Raw genomic sequence first — 16,879 nt, 5'->3', positions numbered from 1 at the left:
TATCTAATATGCACAAGTTTTTGGGAGGGGAGAGGACATGTAGTGATTTGAAGAGGGACAAGTGTTGGGGTATGGGAAAGAGAGAAGGGAGTGTGATGGGAAAGAGAGAAGGGGGTGTGATGGGGGAGAGGAGAAGTCAAAGGAGAGAGTGAGAAAGAGAGAGAGGGGGAGGGGGGGGGAGTAGAGGCCACAACTCATCCAAGCTCATGTCCTTATCTAGGACTCCAGCTAGTGCTAGCTGGGCACCTCTGGCTAATGAGGCTTTGGAAACACCATCTGGATATCATCACCTAAGAGTGTGTTCTAAAGTAAAGAATTAATTAAAGAATTGTGTCCCACAATACACAATATTAGGGAGGGAAAAGAAAAACTATCATCACATATTTTCTATGCATCTTGCAGATATAACAAGAAAGAAAGTGTTCCAAGATGGACTATGGTGGCCCATTGCAATTAGGGATGTCCACAACTTCACAAAGAATGTGATATGTATCAAAGAATGGGACAACCTAATGCAACAGATAGGCTGTCCCATCAACCCATATAGAATGTGATATTCGTTAAAGGATGGGATAACCGAATGTAACAGACAGGATGCCTTATCAACCCATATTGCCTTGGGAACCATTCCAAGTTTGGACTTTGTGGGACCATTCAAACCTATAGCCTAGAAAAAAGAAACAAGTATATCTTGGTGGCAACAGATCATTACACCAAATGGGTATAAGCAAGGGCAATGTGGGATTGTGAGGCAACCTCAATATAAAGTCATCATGATAAGGTTTGTGCCCAATTAAGCTAGTAATCAAGCCACACACTTTCTAAATGAGGTGATCGAGAAATTGACAAAACAACACATGTTCATGTACAAGAAATCCATAGTATATTATCCTCAAGAAAATGGCTAGAGCGAATCAACTAACAAGATCCTGAAAGGATTTCTAATCTAAACAGTGAATGAAAACAAATTGATTGGGATAGCAAACTGCACTCTGCATTATGAGCTTTTAGGATGGCCTACAAGAACACAACTGGCCTCACGCCTTTTAGCATCATGTATGGTCTAGAGGTAGTGGTGCCTATGGATTTCTTAGTGTCTAGTATCAAGATAGCTCACAGAAGGTTGAGTCCAGAAGACTTAGGAGATCACAAAATTTAATAATTACTGGAATCGGTGCCTGGACTACTGAAATAATGTAAAAGAGAAGGAAACTATAGGTGGGATAGGAACAAGTTCAAAATCTACACAAGTATAAATAAGAAAATTAAAGATATATATAATATATATATAGTAAATATATAATAATATAATAATATATATATATATGTACATATATATAATATAATCTAATATATAAATATACACAATAATATAATATAAATATATAATTAATAAATAAAAATATATATCGTAAATATATAATAATATTATATTAAGTGTGTGTGTGTGTGTGTGTGTGTGTGTGTGTGTGTGAGAGAGAGAGAGAGAGAGTTTATATGTGTGTGAGAGTGTATGCAAGACGGGTGTGAGAAGAGGGAGAGTGCATGTAGTGTATGTGTGTGAGAGGGTTGTGTGTCTGTGCACATGACATCAGAGACATACAGAGAATGCATGTGAGGGAGATACACATAGATATGCATCTATTTGACAGAGGCACACATAGACACATGTATGCACACATACACACACTTGTACACATAGACACATGTATGCACACATACACACACTTGTACACAAATGTACGTACACATACACACGTGTACACACATGTACGCAAATGTATGCACACATACACACACATCTATGTGAGAGAAGCACACATACATGTACACATGTACACAAATACACATAGGTGTATATAAATACACATACACACAAACATAGACATGCATGCACACACTCACTCCCACACCCTTGCACAATCATACACATGCATAGATGCATACACATATGCACGCAATTGCATATATGCACATATTCATACAAGTAAAAACTTCATGCTGCAATAACGCAAGGGTCACCTACTTCTGATAATATTCGATGGAGAGAAAATACTCCTACTCTATACCCACATCAAAACGCGGTTATAATACATATACATTTATATATGTACACATACTAATTATGTGTTTCCAATAAAATATGTATGTCTTTTTGGGGTGCATATTCACTCTTTTTGGGCTGCATATTAATTAATGCCACTCACGTGGGTTATAACCATACATTAAAAGGAGCAAATCCTTGACGTGGTATAACATTTACAAAAATCCAACTCACATTGCTTGCAAACACACAACAATCATTTACATGATATTTCGAAGTACTCCAGATGGACAACAAGACAAATTAAAGCAGTACATAACACAATAGCTACTTCAAAAAAAGCAAGCGTCCTCCTTTGGCAACCCAACAAATTTTCTAGTGGCAAGAGAAAGAGGCAATAATCCTCTCCGTTCATAATTGCTTCCTTAAACTTTGTAGTTTATTGCCGCACAGACATATAGTTATTGCTGCACTCCTCTTCCACGACGGCAGGCTCTTCTTCAGCATCGACTATTATTGGATTCTGTCGACTACCTGTCTCATTGTGTTCATCACTATCATGATCCCTTGGATGGTTTTCTTCTTGCGTATTTGCATTGAAATATCTTCTTGCGTATTTGCATTGAAATATCTTCTTATGGGCATGTCCATGTAAAAAATACTTTCAATGTCAGTGCATTGCATCACAGTCATGATCACTTGCATGGTTGTCTTCTTGCGTATTTGCATGGAAATACCTTCTTGGGGGTATGTCCATGTAAAAAACACTGTCAATGTCAGTGCATTGTGTCAAGCACAGGATTTTCATCACTTTCCAAATCGATGAAGCTCGTTTTCTATCCATACCATTACATGTTTTAAGGATGATCCATGATGCAATAGTGTAATATTTTTCTATACATATCATTCGAAGCAAAGTATTTTGGAGATGAAGCTCGTTTTCTATCCATACCATTACATGTTTTAAGGATGATCCATGATGCAACAGTGTAATATTTTTCTATACATATCATTCGAAGCAAAGTATTTTGGAGTGCGCACCAAATTTATTGGGTATGTAATTCTCCATGAACACATATGCACGCTCGAACAGATTCACCGGGACATGCACACCTTATTCTTCTGATCTTCTTAACCATACAGAGCATACAATTGCCGGCCACAAGTTATTTCTTCAGACGAAAAGTTGTGGTGGCAAAAAAGCTTTTATGTGGATCCTTCATGCAGTAACCGAGCATACCTTCAAAGTGTGCATGCCGATTTGCCGCAAGCCTCTACACATCACCAAAACTGTCCTTCAGGTTTGAAAAAGTCCCATTGCATATAACATTTAATCAACTTGCCATACTTATTAGGGAAGGTGCCATCAAAGAAACCATCATTTGGAAGTGAAGGTGGTTTAGTATTCCTCCCATCTCCAATGCGAACATGCCTTCTTGCCTTTCATATTGGGACAGTCGGCTGAGACGATAAAAAACAATATGTAATTACTTCTCTGGAAGAGTTTCGTGTTTGTTTAACACACAAGCCTATGTAATCAGTTATGTGGGAAACCTTCATGGTTGTTCAACATAGACAACCAATCTAACACATAGTTCTATGCTTGTAAAAACATGCAAGAAACAAAGGTCCTAAGGATCTCGCTTTCCTCTTGGCAGTAAGCATGTTGCATACGCACGAGGGACCTTCAGGTGGTGTCACCCTAGGGCGACAACATGCACCGTTTGGAAGAAGAAAGAGAGAAAAGCTGCATCGCATTTCCACCCTAAAAGCTGCCACGTACAAACATCTTGGTGGAGACACGTACACATATTACCACAGAAAGAAAATTAAGCAAGATATGTTGCCAAAAAGAGCCTCGACATTGTCCAACCTTGGAATATATCCACGTAATTAAAATACTTATCCTTGAATATACCTATATCTATTAATTAATTAAAGTGCTCTCCTGGAAAAAAAAGATTTCGGTGCCTTATTTTTTGTATTGTATATTCAGACTTTTTTTGTACTTTATTAATTAAATGCCACTGACGTGGCATTTAATGAATACAACCTTAGGCATGAGTTCCCCCACGGCTACCCCCTCCCTCTCTTCCTTCTCTCTCCCTCCCTTTACTTGTCAAATGAGCCCTTAATGGCCTTTTATAGAGAATTGTGAGACCTTAAATAGAAAGGGTATGGGTGAATCAATGGAAATAGAAAGCATATGGGTGAATGCATGCAAATAGAAAGCATATGGGGGGTCATGATTTCATTGCCAGTAAATAGAGAGGACATGGAGGGATGAATGCATGCAAATAGAAAGCATATGGAGAGTCATTTGACTTTTTAAAGCATTAATCATTACATACTAAAATAAAACCTTAGAAAAACACTCTTATTCTTTAAAATATGGTAGAATATATTTAATGGAAAGGCAAAAAAAATATTTAGGTGCATATATTCTACCTGTAATTGTTAGAGAGCAAATTGGCTTTCCACATAAAATACAGGTGGGTGGTGCCGTCCATGCAAAACAATGAGCGTATGGGTCAGTGCAACGTTGCACCACCACTGTGCGTATGGCGTCTTCGAGCCACACGGGAGCCTGCCTCCAGTGGTCATTATCCCGGGCGCAGGGGGAAACCACCTAGAAGTGAAGCTCACGGATGCCTACAGACCAGGAAGCCTGCTGTGCCGTACAGGCCACTGGTGGTGGTCAAACAAGAAGGACGAGGGCTACTTCCGGCTGTGGCTGGACGTGCCGGGCATCCTTCCCCCCTTCACCCCCTGCTTTGCCGAAAGAATAAGCCTCGTCTACAACCCGGACACGAAAACTTGCGAAAATGCGCCCGGTGTGGACTCGCGAGTGCCTTACTTTGGCTCCACCAAGGGCATGGCTTACGTGGACCCTTCTTTCAGGTTCTGACTCCCCGCACTGTCCCTTCTCCCCTCTATTTTAATTGAGTCAAATTTTCTATGTTTAAGTGGTGCAATCTAAGAGATGTCAGTACTAAGATGCATATGCCCTTAACACTTACTTTTGGGTGGGTAGGATGCCATCCCCCCAAAGTCTGCATCTTATGTGATCATGCCACTCACATTCACTACTAGTCATGTCGTTGGTTGATGGTGGACAGATCACGCCCATTTAATCGTTGGTCGATGGTGGACAGATCACGCCCATTCAATCAGTTACGATGTGATCATACCCTTAGCTTAAATCAGCTACGATGAGATGATACCCTTAGCCGGCCAATGGTAATCCTCATGGCATCTGACATGTGTCTATGGAGGTATCCGGGGCTCTCAATGAACCCATTCTCCGTTGTGGGAAACTCAAATGGAGACACCCAGGTCCCAGCTTGTATAGAGTCTTGTGAAATCCAGCTGGAAAGATGATTGATCTCTAACCGGGAGGGATCCAAATGCAGGGGGCTGAGGCTAAAAGGGTGGGGGGTGAGGTCCATCTAAAGGCCGTGTGAATCAAACCAATGAACAACCCGAGAATACCAAGAGCGACCATGCCCCTCTGCAGCCACCATCCAGTGTATATATGTGATAAATGTAGGTGATAGGCTGGAAGAGGGAGGGGGTTGCCCCAAACTGTGCTAAGACAATATCATGTGGCACATAAGACTCTCCCCTGATCATACATGAGAATGTCATCACCTGTAACCTCTTGATCCTCCTCCAATTCTCTGCTCCTAGGTCTGGTCCCCCCAAAAGTGGCCTCATACATTGCTCTGGAAAGCACCAAAGGGGAGTCTTCCAAGGAGCCAAGACAGCCAAGGGGAAAGCTCTCAGCCAAGGTGAAAGTGAAAGGTCAAGAACTCGAATATTGTTTATAGATTTGCATCATTCTAATAAAGAAAATACACCATTCGTGGTGGGGGCCCTACAGAGGGTATTCGGGACCCAATACTATGTCCGACTCCCTCTCTCTCTCTCTCTCTCTCTCTCTCTCTCTCTCTCTCTCTTTTTGCACTTGTCTCTCTATCTTGTGCGTTATCTTCGTCATGAAAGATTGCTGAATTCTGTCCATTGAAGTTACCGATTCTACCCATCAAGCTTCCACATGTAAGATTCAGCCAGAAAACCAGAAAAAAAAGATTTTTTTTTTGCGCTTGTGTGCTTGGTTTCTAGACTCCGGAGGACCACCCCTTTTGGTGTGACTCCTGTCCCTAGAATGGTTTTTAGCCTCTAGAGAGTCTTCCACACTCATAGCGGATGGTTTTATTGCGTTCCGGGAAAGGAAGTGCATATTCCCATTATGGCGAGCTTCGACGAAGAGAGAGAATGCCAAACGATGATGCGAGCAATCGCAAACCAGAGCACCAAGTTGGAAGAGTAGAAGGCGCTGATCTTGGCCCTGGAAGAAAGAACCCGTACTCCAACCCCTTTTTCTCCGTCTCCTCCTCTCTCTCCTTCTCTTTCCCAAAACCTGGTAGTAGATCCTCTTTCGAATAACCCCTCTGGAGGGTTACTACCGTAGCCGAGTAACGAGTTCGATACTCGAGTTGCAGATGCTAGTATTGGAGATTCAATTGACGGAAGACCGTGCGGCAGCATCCTATGCTTCTACACAAGAAGACGCCAGGCAACGCGTGGAGCACGAAAGATTTCATGCGGCTTTAGACGCAAGAGCAACACCACCTTCTTCCTTGAGTCATCCTCCCGAGAGGATGAACCTCAGTAAGAATAATGATAAACTCGATCCTACGAGCCTTTATTCCCAGTTGCATCAATTTTAAGCTTATTTTGCTACTGTAAGAAAAAATGATACTAACAAAGTGATCTTGGCTAATTGGTATTTAGAGGGCAAGGCCATTCCATGGTGGACTCAGTGGGCTCATGCCCACACCAGATTAGATATGGCAGCTTATGTCTAGGACGAGTTTGTCTTAGATCTTAAGTGGCGGTTTCTACCACCTCATTACCTTGAGCGACTCGAAGACGAGTTCAGGGGGGCGTGTCAAAACGCGCAACCAGTTCTACAGTTTGCCAACAAAATCTCGAACTGATGTTTGCAAGAAAGAGCAGTTCCTTTATGGCCTTGACACACAATCCTAGTGGGAGGTGCGTATGTTTCAGCTAGCCACCTTCAAGGATGCACTCTCACTTGTGCAAAGTGTTGAGATGAAGTTCAATGGCAGAAAGCCCAAGACTTTCGAGCCTTCCACTCCCAAGGCACCTGCCTCGGGGAAAAAAGTCCTGAACCAAACAGGATCCTCCCTAGGATAGAGCACGGGAGCCTCTGGCTCCAAAAACTCGACTAATGCGTACAAGCTTACTCCAGACCAGAAAGCTCAGGGAGGCAAGACCGGTGGGAAACTAAGTTTAGAAGAGACAACTCAGTACAAGAAGGAGGAGGGTAGGTGTTTCTTTTTTCATACAAAAGGGCACATTTCTAGGGATTGTCCAAAGAAGACTACCACTCCATACACTACCACCCCAGCCTCTACGACTTCCCGTCCCCGACACAGACCCTAGCGGTCATCCCTAGTTTTTCGGATCCCAGTTCTTCGGTCTAGTTGGGAGCTCGAAGATGAGTAGAAGAGTGCCCAAGACCAGGAGTATGAGCATAACGAATTGCTCAAGATGTTTAGCTGGATAGGTGGCTAGAGAGTCGTCGTCTTGTTTGACAACGGCAACACGGAGGGTGTGGTAACGTGATTGGGACAGGAACACTTTTCAGATTACCCGAAAAGTGTCCAAAGCCCTAGTAGTCATTAAGTGTGAGCTATGGATCCCAAACTTTTCTCTCATAAGCCACATGCAAGTTGAACGAGAAATATGGAAAGACGCACAATTTGCAATGATTTATATCCAGACTGCCCAGACAGTGGACCAGTGCTTTCGAGATGTACCAAGCTCTCCATGACGAGTTCCAAAAGATTTTTCTTCAAGGCAATCTCCCTCCCTAACTCTGGACCACAAAATAGATCTCCTCCTAGGTTTGGATCCCCCGAGCAAGGTTCCATACCACATGTACAAGGCAATGTAATCGGAGTTGGACCGCCAACTCCAAGAGTTATTGCAGAATGGCTTTATACACGCTAGTGTGTCGCCATGTGGCAGCCTCGATCGTGTTTGTGAGGAAAAAGGATGGTTATTCCTAATTGTGTGTAGATTATCGTGTTCTCAATAAGCTGCTTGTAAAAAGCAAGTTCCCAATGTCTCAAATAGATTACATCTTAGATAGGCTGAATGGAGCCAAGGTGCTCTCGAAACTAGATTTGAAAAGTGGGTACCACCAGGTTCGGGTTGTTGAGAAGACAGCCTTCCATATACGGAACGGGTCCACTATGAATTTGTGGTCATGCCTTTTGGCTTGATGAATGCCCCAACCACATTCAACCACATGAGGATGCGGATATTTTGAGACTTGATTCGAAAGTGTGTGTTTATATTTTTGGATAATATACTTATGTTCTCAGCTATGATTGAGTAGCATGACATTGATGCAGTGAAAGTTTTGAAGTTGCTGGAAAGCAGTGAGCTCTATGTCAATGAGAAGAAGTCAAAGTTTTATCTGACCAAGGTTCATTACCTTGGATACATAATCAATGCTGAGGCTTGACTTGGCCAAGGTGGCCAAGATAGTCAATTGGGAGCTACCATAGACAGCTTACAATATCCGATCCTTTGTGGGCATAAGCCAATCATATTCCACCCACATTGATAAGTCAAATCTGCTAAAGGGTGTCAAGACTAGAGGGCAGCGGATCCGGCATTCAAGAACCTCAAGGTGGCTTTGCCAGAAGCTCCTTGTCTACCGCTGGCCTCGTGGGACGAGCCGTTCCAAGTAATCACTAATGCGAGTAACATCACGATTGGAATTGTTTTACAACAGAATGATTATATGTCTCGTAAGTTACTACCCGCAGAAAAGAATTACTCTATCCATGATCAAAAACTCCTAGCAGTAATTCAAGCTCTGAAATATTGGAAGCTTTTCTTTTATGGGCGAGAATTTGAGGTTCACACTGACCATTAGGCATTTCACTAGATTCACACAATGCCAACTGCACAGTGGAGTGGCCATCAATACCGTTGGAGCCAAATTTTCCAGCAATTTGGTGGCATGATCGATCGAATACCTTCCTAGAAAGGTCAATCTAGTGGTCGATGCTTTGAGCAAGAAGGGAACAGTGACTCTGATTCAGAACACTAGACTAGGCCTTGTTGGTACGGGACTAGATGATATGAAGCACACGTATGTGGATTTCGAGGAATTCGGTACACAATGGGGATAGGCATTGGATGCCACAAGACCATGCCTGTCACATGCAGAAGCTTTGGGAGTCTTCTTTCAGCCCTAAACACATGCTTGATGCAAACGCATACAGAAGATAGAGAAGAGAGAGAGAGATAGCTGAGTATTCAGTGTAGTACAAAAAGGATGTACAAATCTTGCAGCCCGTACGCTGCCTTGAAAAGGTAGAAAACACCTAAGCTACTCCTAAATCTATGACCCAGTCCAAGGAAGGACTGAATCACCTAAACGATGAGCAAGAATTGCCTTAAATAGGCTTTGGAAAACCTGGTGGACTGGCCGACTTGCTGTCAGCCAGGTCTTGGACAAATTAATGCCAACTTGTTGCACAACTGACTGGTCTTACTCTTTGTCATGCGCTGGCCAACAGCCTCATAAATCCTCCACAAGACTTTCCCTGTCCACACCGTAATATATGCTCCAAAATCTACTTCTAATCCTATCTTTTATTTGTTGCCCCTCAAGGGTCAGCCTTGCCTGCACATGTCTTACACATGATATCCCCCTCTACTAAACTTAATGACGGGATTCCAACTTCTATCCTTGGATGATTGTCATCATCCCATTGTCCATTCCTGGAGTCCCAAACCTCTCATCCTTCCCTTCCTGGCAACCTTTTTCACTGAAAACCCTGCCCGATCTCCAAATCTACTCCAACTCTGATGAAGATCTATGCGTCTGTTCCATCCTGTCCCTTCATGTCCTCTGAAAGAAAATGAAAATAATGATGTATTTATGGTGGATCAAAGCATATGTATGCCATTACTAGTGGATGATTAAGAATATGATTAAGATGAGATTAAGCTAATCACACAAGCATGAAGAGTGTATGAATCAAAACACATGAACGGATTTCTCATTCCCAAAGGCGCCTTTTTATAGGCCAAGAGCACATCCTTGAATATAAGAGAGGTGGCTTGATTTTAGGAGAGGTGGAGAGGAATGTGGAGAGGTGGAGTGATTATAGGAGAGGTGGAGTGAATGTAGGTGGGCATTGCCCTCATTTTTCTCCTTGATTCTCTACAAAGGAGGCGCCCGCTTTTCACCTCTTTGGCTAGAATCTTGTGCCTTTTACAATGCTGAAGTTACATGGATAATAACCTTTGAACCTTGGGCTTTAATCTTGGCTTTATGTTTGGATTATTTCCAACACCCCCCTATAAGCCAAACATGAACACAATGACTTATGACTGACTTTGCCTAACAACAAATTCTCCTTGATACATTGAGATAAGAGTCCCCCCTTAAGCACAACATAGGGTGTGTGTACTCTTCTCTTACAAACTTCAAGGTATGGATTAACAACAAGTGGGTATACACAATAAAGAGTTAAAGCTAACGACACAACAAGGCTTACTCAACAACTAGTGTTCCCACAAACATAAGGCATAGCCAAATATGACTTAGATAATGCTTTAAAAGGCATAAGAGTCATCTACATCTTCACACACTTGAGCAAGGTTGGTTTCTTCTTGAATGATGATCCTTTGGAGCAGATTCTTCTTGATGAGGTGGCTCATCTTCTTCTTTGTTCTTGATGTAGCTTTGAAGAGCTTGTCGATGGCTCCTCTCCTTTGCTTCTTCTCCTCTTTGTTTGATGAAGTTCTCAATTGGGTTCATGGTAAAGTGTGCTTGTATCATTTGCACAAGCATGATCAATATTTCCATGATAAACATGAAGGCTATTGAGAGCCCAAATCCATTGTTTCCAAGATGGAACTTGAAGGCCAATGGTTGCCTCAATGACCATGATGCACGAAGTACATTTTCATCAATGAAGAGTGCCATGAGAGATGTGAGAGGTCTTACTGATTGCATGAAAGCAATGGCAGTGTCTAGCTCACTTGCATGAAGTGTAAGCATGTAGTGATATACATGATGATGATGATATGCAATGGGTTGGTACATCATACTAAAGCATGAGCTTATTACTCCTTAAATCTCCCCTTAATGAGATCAGGCAAGTACAATGAAGTTCAAAACCCTAAAACACTAAAAAATGAGCATGTGAAAATGATGTAACTTTGTGCACCAAAATCTCAATGATGCCTTAGGATTTTTTCAATGTGGAGCTAGGGCAAGATTTAGCAGTGGGTTAGCATTACTTTAAGCACAATAAACTCAAGATTAGCAATAATAATCAATGCTTAATCTTAAGATTACCAAAACTACTTTCTGTGAGTACCACAGAGCTGAAACTGGTTGCTGGTGACGATTTTACGTGATTTTGACCACACAGGCGTGTTCGCAGCATTGGAAAACCCTTAGGAATGTTCTCTTGAGCTCTGATTTGGTTGGAGTAGCGTGTATTTAACGTTTGAAGAGATTCTGACTGGATTTGGGGGAAACACAGTATACGTCGGCCTGCACACGATGTAGACCCTGTGAGCTGGCGATGGAGATCGCCCTGACCTGATGATGAGCCCCCTCAAAGGGTTTGATGAATGGTGAAGGGGTTTAGGAGCATGGATGCTTTCTTCAGCTGGGGGTGCAGCTTGGCTATGGAGAAGAGAGAAGATTAGTGCTTATAATTATGATTATGGGCTAATGAGGTGAATAAAACACTTGATGATGGGCTAAGACATGCTGGGCATGGATATGGAGCTCTGATCCCATGAAAGAAAATGGAAATAATGATGTATTTATGGTGGATAAAAGCATATATATACCATTACTAGTGGATGATTAAGATGAGATTAAACTAATCACACAAGCATGAAGAGGGTATGAATCAAAACACATGAACTGATTTCTCATTCCCGAAGGTGCCTTTTTATAGGCCAAGAGTACATCCTTGAATATAGGAGAGGTGGCTTGATTTTAGGAGAGATGGAGAGGAATGTGGAGAGGTGGAGTGATTGTAGGAGAGGTGGAGTGAATGTAGGTGGGCACTGCCCTCATTTTTCTCCTTGATTCTCTACAGAGGAGGGTGCCCTCTTTTCACTTCTTTGGCTAGTATCTTGTGCCTTTTACAATGCTAAAGTTACATGGATAATAACCTTTGAACCTTGGGCTTTAATCTTGGCTTTATGTTTGGATTATTTCCAACATCCTCTCCCTGAACACTTTCTCTGGTCTTCTTTTCCCGAGTATTGAGTCTGGCACTCTCACTCCACCCCTTGGAGGATCATCCTCCCTTGGAACCGTTGCCTAAAAGCCTTTCTTGGTGTGCCCTAAGTGGCATCCGACTCACAGGACCGCCATTCCCCTTGCGTCTTGTGGAACACCACCAATCAACCTCCTGGGAATTTCTTCCATGTCTTGTGTTTCTTCCCTTGGGCCTCGTACCTGTGCACTTTCCTATACCTTGGACCTGTGCACATTCATCTTGGACTTAATCAATGTTTAGCCTTGCTTAGATTGATGCTGAAACAATGTTGCTTGGTCCCCACACCACCAAAAGATCAAGACACGAGCGATGGTTTCATCCATGTGTGATGCAGTAAGGGTGGATGCGACATCGGCAACAACAATATCTCAAAACCAGCCTGAAGCTCTGATACCAATGTCACATGCGGAAGCTCTAGGAGTCTTCTTTTAGCCGTAAATACCATCTTGGAACAACCTGATGCAAACGCAAGTAAGAGATGGAGAGAAGAAAGAGAGAGATAGCTGAGTATTCGGTATATTCTATAGTACAAAAAGGTACATTCTTGGCTAGCCCATGGCTGCCTTCATGTCATGTGCATGAAAATGCCATGGACATTCTCTGGAGCTAGTCCAGAAGGGGCAGCCAGAAAAAGACCAGAGTTAGGAGCAAGCTACAGTTTGGAGCCAGTGTTGGACTTGGATCCTTATCAGCTGTACCAGAGAAGAGCAGGAGCTGTCGGCTGAATCAGAACCAAGGCGGCTACAGGCGCATCACTTAAGTGGATGATATGTCCAATCGGCTGGCCGACTGCTGGTCGGCCAGCACTCCATGAAGTCCAAGAAGCCTATAAATAGGCAGTTTGCTCATTGTGTTATTCATTCAACTCCTTTGAGTTGGGTCTTAGACTAGGATTTGTTTTGGTGATATACACCTTTTCATGAAGGCAGCCTCGGGCTGTAGATGTAGGGTACCTTTTTGTACCATATGAATATACTGAATTTCCAACCTCTCTCTCTCTCTCTACTCCCTCTCTATATCTGCGTTTTGCATCAGATGGTTTCTAAGAGTGTTTAGGGCTGAAAGAAGACTCTCAGAGCTTTCGCGTGTTACACTTCAAAAAGTCGACGTGGCAGGATAGCAGTGCACGGCAACCTTACAGGCTTGGAATGATGCGACCAGCTTTTGGAAAGCAAAGGATTAAAAGCTTTTTAAAAACTAAAAAGAGGAGAGCTTTTATTATTAAAAAGATGCTTTTTGGGCTATAAGTTAGTTTTTAAGCGCTTTTCCCAAGTGCTTTTGGGGCAAGAACTATATTCTCTCATTGTTGAGACAAGAGAGCTCCATAGCTCTAAGAACTTGTACTCAAAGACTCCTCCAAGAGGTGTTATGTAATATAACTTGGAGAGGGGGGGTGGGCCCAAGGCTATTCCGACCCCTAGTGTGGTGTCTTCTCTCTCTTATGTTTATTTTCAAATTTTCTCAAGGTTTTGCCCGTAATTTGTTGAAGATAAGCTAGCCACAGCCCTTAGAAAGGCCCGTTACAAGTTAGTTATCATTGAGTCATTGAGAATTCAAGAGCAGTGCTAGTGCTACCATTGAGTATCTCTATTCAGTGTTGTATATACTTCATTAATACATGGTAGATTAGGGTCATCTCTTTCTACGCATGAAGACTTTAGAGTTTGAGAGAACTTTCTTGATTTTTAGGAATTGATTACTCTCCTCATCTGTGAGGAGATGAATATTCCTCTCAAAATTTACATGAATAGTCTTGGCAAGGAATACAACCCATTTCAAATCTCCATTGGAGTTCAAGAGAACTTTATTGATTTTCATGAATTGATTGCTCTCCTCATCTGTGAGGAGATGAATATTGGGTTTATCCCTCAGTGAGAGGAGATGAATGGTCTTGGCAAGGAAACAACCCGTTTCAAATCTCCATTGGAGTCCAAGGAATACAACCCATTTCAAGAGAACTCTAAGGAATACAACCCATTTCAAATCTCCATTAGAGTTCAAGATAACTTTCTTGACTTTCAGGAATTGATTGCTCTGAGCAAATGAATAATGGGTGTTTATCCTCTGGAAATTCACATGAGTAGGCCTTCTATACTCGATATAGGTGGAGATAGAGGTAGATCATCATCATCATCTAAGAGGCACTAGCTATTTTAGCAATTTTGGAAATAGAAATCATGGGTGCAATAACAACAATAGGAATCTAATGTATAAATAGGTGAAAAAAACCACTCTAGAGATAAGGGGAGCTAGAGAACCAAGGTGGTTGGCAAAAAAATCAAAATGCAAATGTTGTGCATTGGTTTTAAGTCTTTGATTAGGTGCTAATTGCAATCAATCAATTCATAAACCGCTTCTACAAGCACCCATGTTAGTAACAACTCGTAGCCCAACATCGTTGAAGATCCCCTTGGCCAGCCCACGCTCTGAGAGAAACACTCTGCAGGGAGACTAGCATTGAGAATTGGAAATGAAATTGACGATTTTCCAATTCGCATATATATATGCACTAATGTGCTGGTCGGCCTCCTTCCCATGACACCCACAACCATTTCAGGCTTAACCGACTTGCCCCTGCCTGCCGGACTCACATGTGCCTGCCACTGCCATGTGGCACCTGCATGGCCAGAATATGCTGCTGCAGCCTTCGCACAACGCCCAGAGGTGTGTACATAGGTGAGGTGTGTCACAGATGGTGCAGTGTTTCTGGGGACAATTAGGAGCTGAAATTGTCATTGATCTCCATTGATTGACAGGAATTTCATCATGGGCTATCAGCCAAAAGAAGTGTGTAACCTTCTGGCTTCTCACACCCAAAATAGCTTCCATGGCTCTAGTTAGATTCTCCCAATGAGAAGACCCAAGTAGGAGCACTAAGCAGTCAAAGAAAGGAAGTGTGAAAAGGCAACTAGAATTAGAAGCAACCAAAATTCAAATATAATGGGTAATGGCTCACATAGAACCTGAAGTTCTATTGGTCTGAGTTTTCACTATGGTGGTTTGTTTGATCTATTGCAAAACACAATGCATTCCCTTTGCAGGCTTCGATTTTTTTGATATAATTTTCATGTTTGTAGAAAACTGTCAGTATATATGGCAGTTTTGGTGACAGCATTGGAAGCCCAGGGGTATGTTGATGGAAAATCTTTATTTGGAGCACCGTATGATTTTCGGTATGCACCTGGCAAGTATGCAGCACCTGTTGCAGCTTCTTTCCTAGTGGATTTGAGAAAACTTATAGAGGAAGCATATGTGAGTAATGGAGAACAGCCAGTGGTCCTACTGTCTCATAGTTTAGGAGGCCTTTGGGCACTCCATTTCTTGAACCAGCAAACACTTTCTTGGCGTCAGAAGTATGTAGGACATTTCATACCAGTGTCGGCACCCTGGGGTGGAACTGTCCAGAATATGAGGACCTATGCATCAGGATATGCAGAAGGGGCACCTTTCATCAATCCATTAGTGCTACGGTCGGAGCAAAGAAGTTCTGAGAGCAATTTATGGCTTCTTCCAGTTCCTGCTGTCTTTGGAGACCAGAAGTTGGTGTCAACTAAACAAGAGACTTATTCGGCCTTTGATATACCGAAGTTTCTAGTTGACATAGGGTATTCTGAAGGTGTTTCCTTGTATAATTCTCGCATTCCACCTCTTACAACTAGCCTTGAAGCTCCTCGCATTCCTGTAACATTGGTCTTCAGTAGCGGGATTGATACTCCTCAAAAGCTTGTCTATGGGAAAAACGGTTTTGATGAGCAACCAAAACTGGTCAATGGAGATGGAGATGGAACCGTCAACCTGTGCAGCCTTTCTGCTGTTGCAGATCAATGGAATGCTGTAAAAGGTCAGAAATTTAAGGTTATAAGATTGGAAGGTAAAACACACAGTACTATCTTGACAGACATGGAGTCAGTGGAACTCATAGTTAAACAAATACTAAGCAGCGAAGAAACAGATGAGAAACCACTACTCAAATATCCTTGAATCCTCTGTAATCTTGGGGTTCTTTCAATATACAGGCCTGCTTCCATAGCAGTGAACATGTGTGTACATGATGTAATGTGTAAAAAATGTTGCCCTCTGGGTGCTCATTCAATTATAAGATGCTGGTTTTCAGCTACAAAAGCAGGGCCATGAAGGAGTCTGTGTATTCTTGTCAAGTGTTTGGTGGGTAAGCTGGTTTTGTGGCCATGCACACTACACTTCAGAGGACTTAAATCTGTTGTGCTTGTATTAATTGCACTACAGATTCTCAATAATGACACCTGAAGTTTTTTGGCCTTCCTTTGTGGATACTGTAGTGTTGGGCATAGTTGTCAAGTACGAAACGAAGGAATGAAAAAACGGTACTGGTACGGAACTTTTACATTTTGAAAAATAAGTTCAATTGAGGCACAGTCCACTTTAAAAAACACTTGAAAAATAGATATTTGTACACATTTAGAGATGGGAAGTCTAGAGAAGTTATCAT

The 16,879-nt window shown here is 42.3% G+C and overlaps 1 protein-coding gene across 1 annotated transcript; it reads left to right on the top strand.

The window, feature by feature from the left end:
* Positions 1–4,536: 4,536 nt before the first annotated feature.
* LOC147632270 (lecithin-cholesterol acyltransferase-like 1) lies at positions 4,537–16,679 on the top strand. The gene is made up of 2 exons (XM_086807080.1): positions 4,537–4,945; positions 15,489–16,679. Exons 1-2 carry the CDS (start codon positions 4,563–4,565, stop codon positions 16,390–16,392), a joined length of 1,287 nt encoding a protein of 428 aa, XP_086663206.1. The 5' UTR covers positions 4,537–4,562; the 3' UTR covers positions 16,393–16,679.
* Positions 16,680–16,879: the final 200 nt, after the last annotated feature.

This window comes from Cibotium barometz, chromosome 13, assembly GCF_041138505.1.
Source record: "Cibotium barometz isolate CiBa-2024 chromosome 13, ASM4113850v1, whole genome shotgun sequence".
Classification (NCBI taxonomy): domain Eukaryota; kingdom Viridiplantae; phylum Streptophyta; class Polypodiopsida; order Cyatheales; family Cibotiaceae; genus Cibotium; species Cibotium barometz.
The sequence above is the reverse complement of the archived record's forward strand: the minus strand, read 5'-3'. Positions and strand labels throughout refer to the sequence as shown.

What these genes read in the sequence shown, in the direction of transcription:
- LOC147632270 (XM_086807080.1), top strand. Translation starts at nt 4,563, where the DNA reads ATGAGCGTATGGGTCAGTGCAACGTTGCACCACCACTGTGCGTATGGC. An exon ending in TACGTGGACCCTTCTTTCAG is followed by an intron (nt 4,946 to 15,488) that starts GTTCTGACTCCC and finishes TCATGTTTGTAG; the next exon opens with AAAACTGTCAGTATATATGG.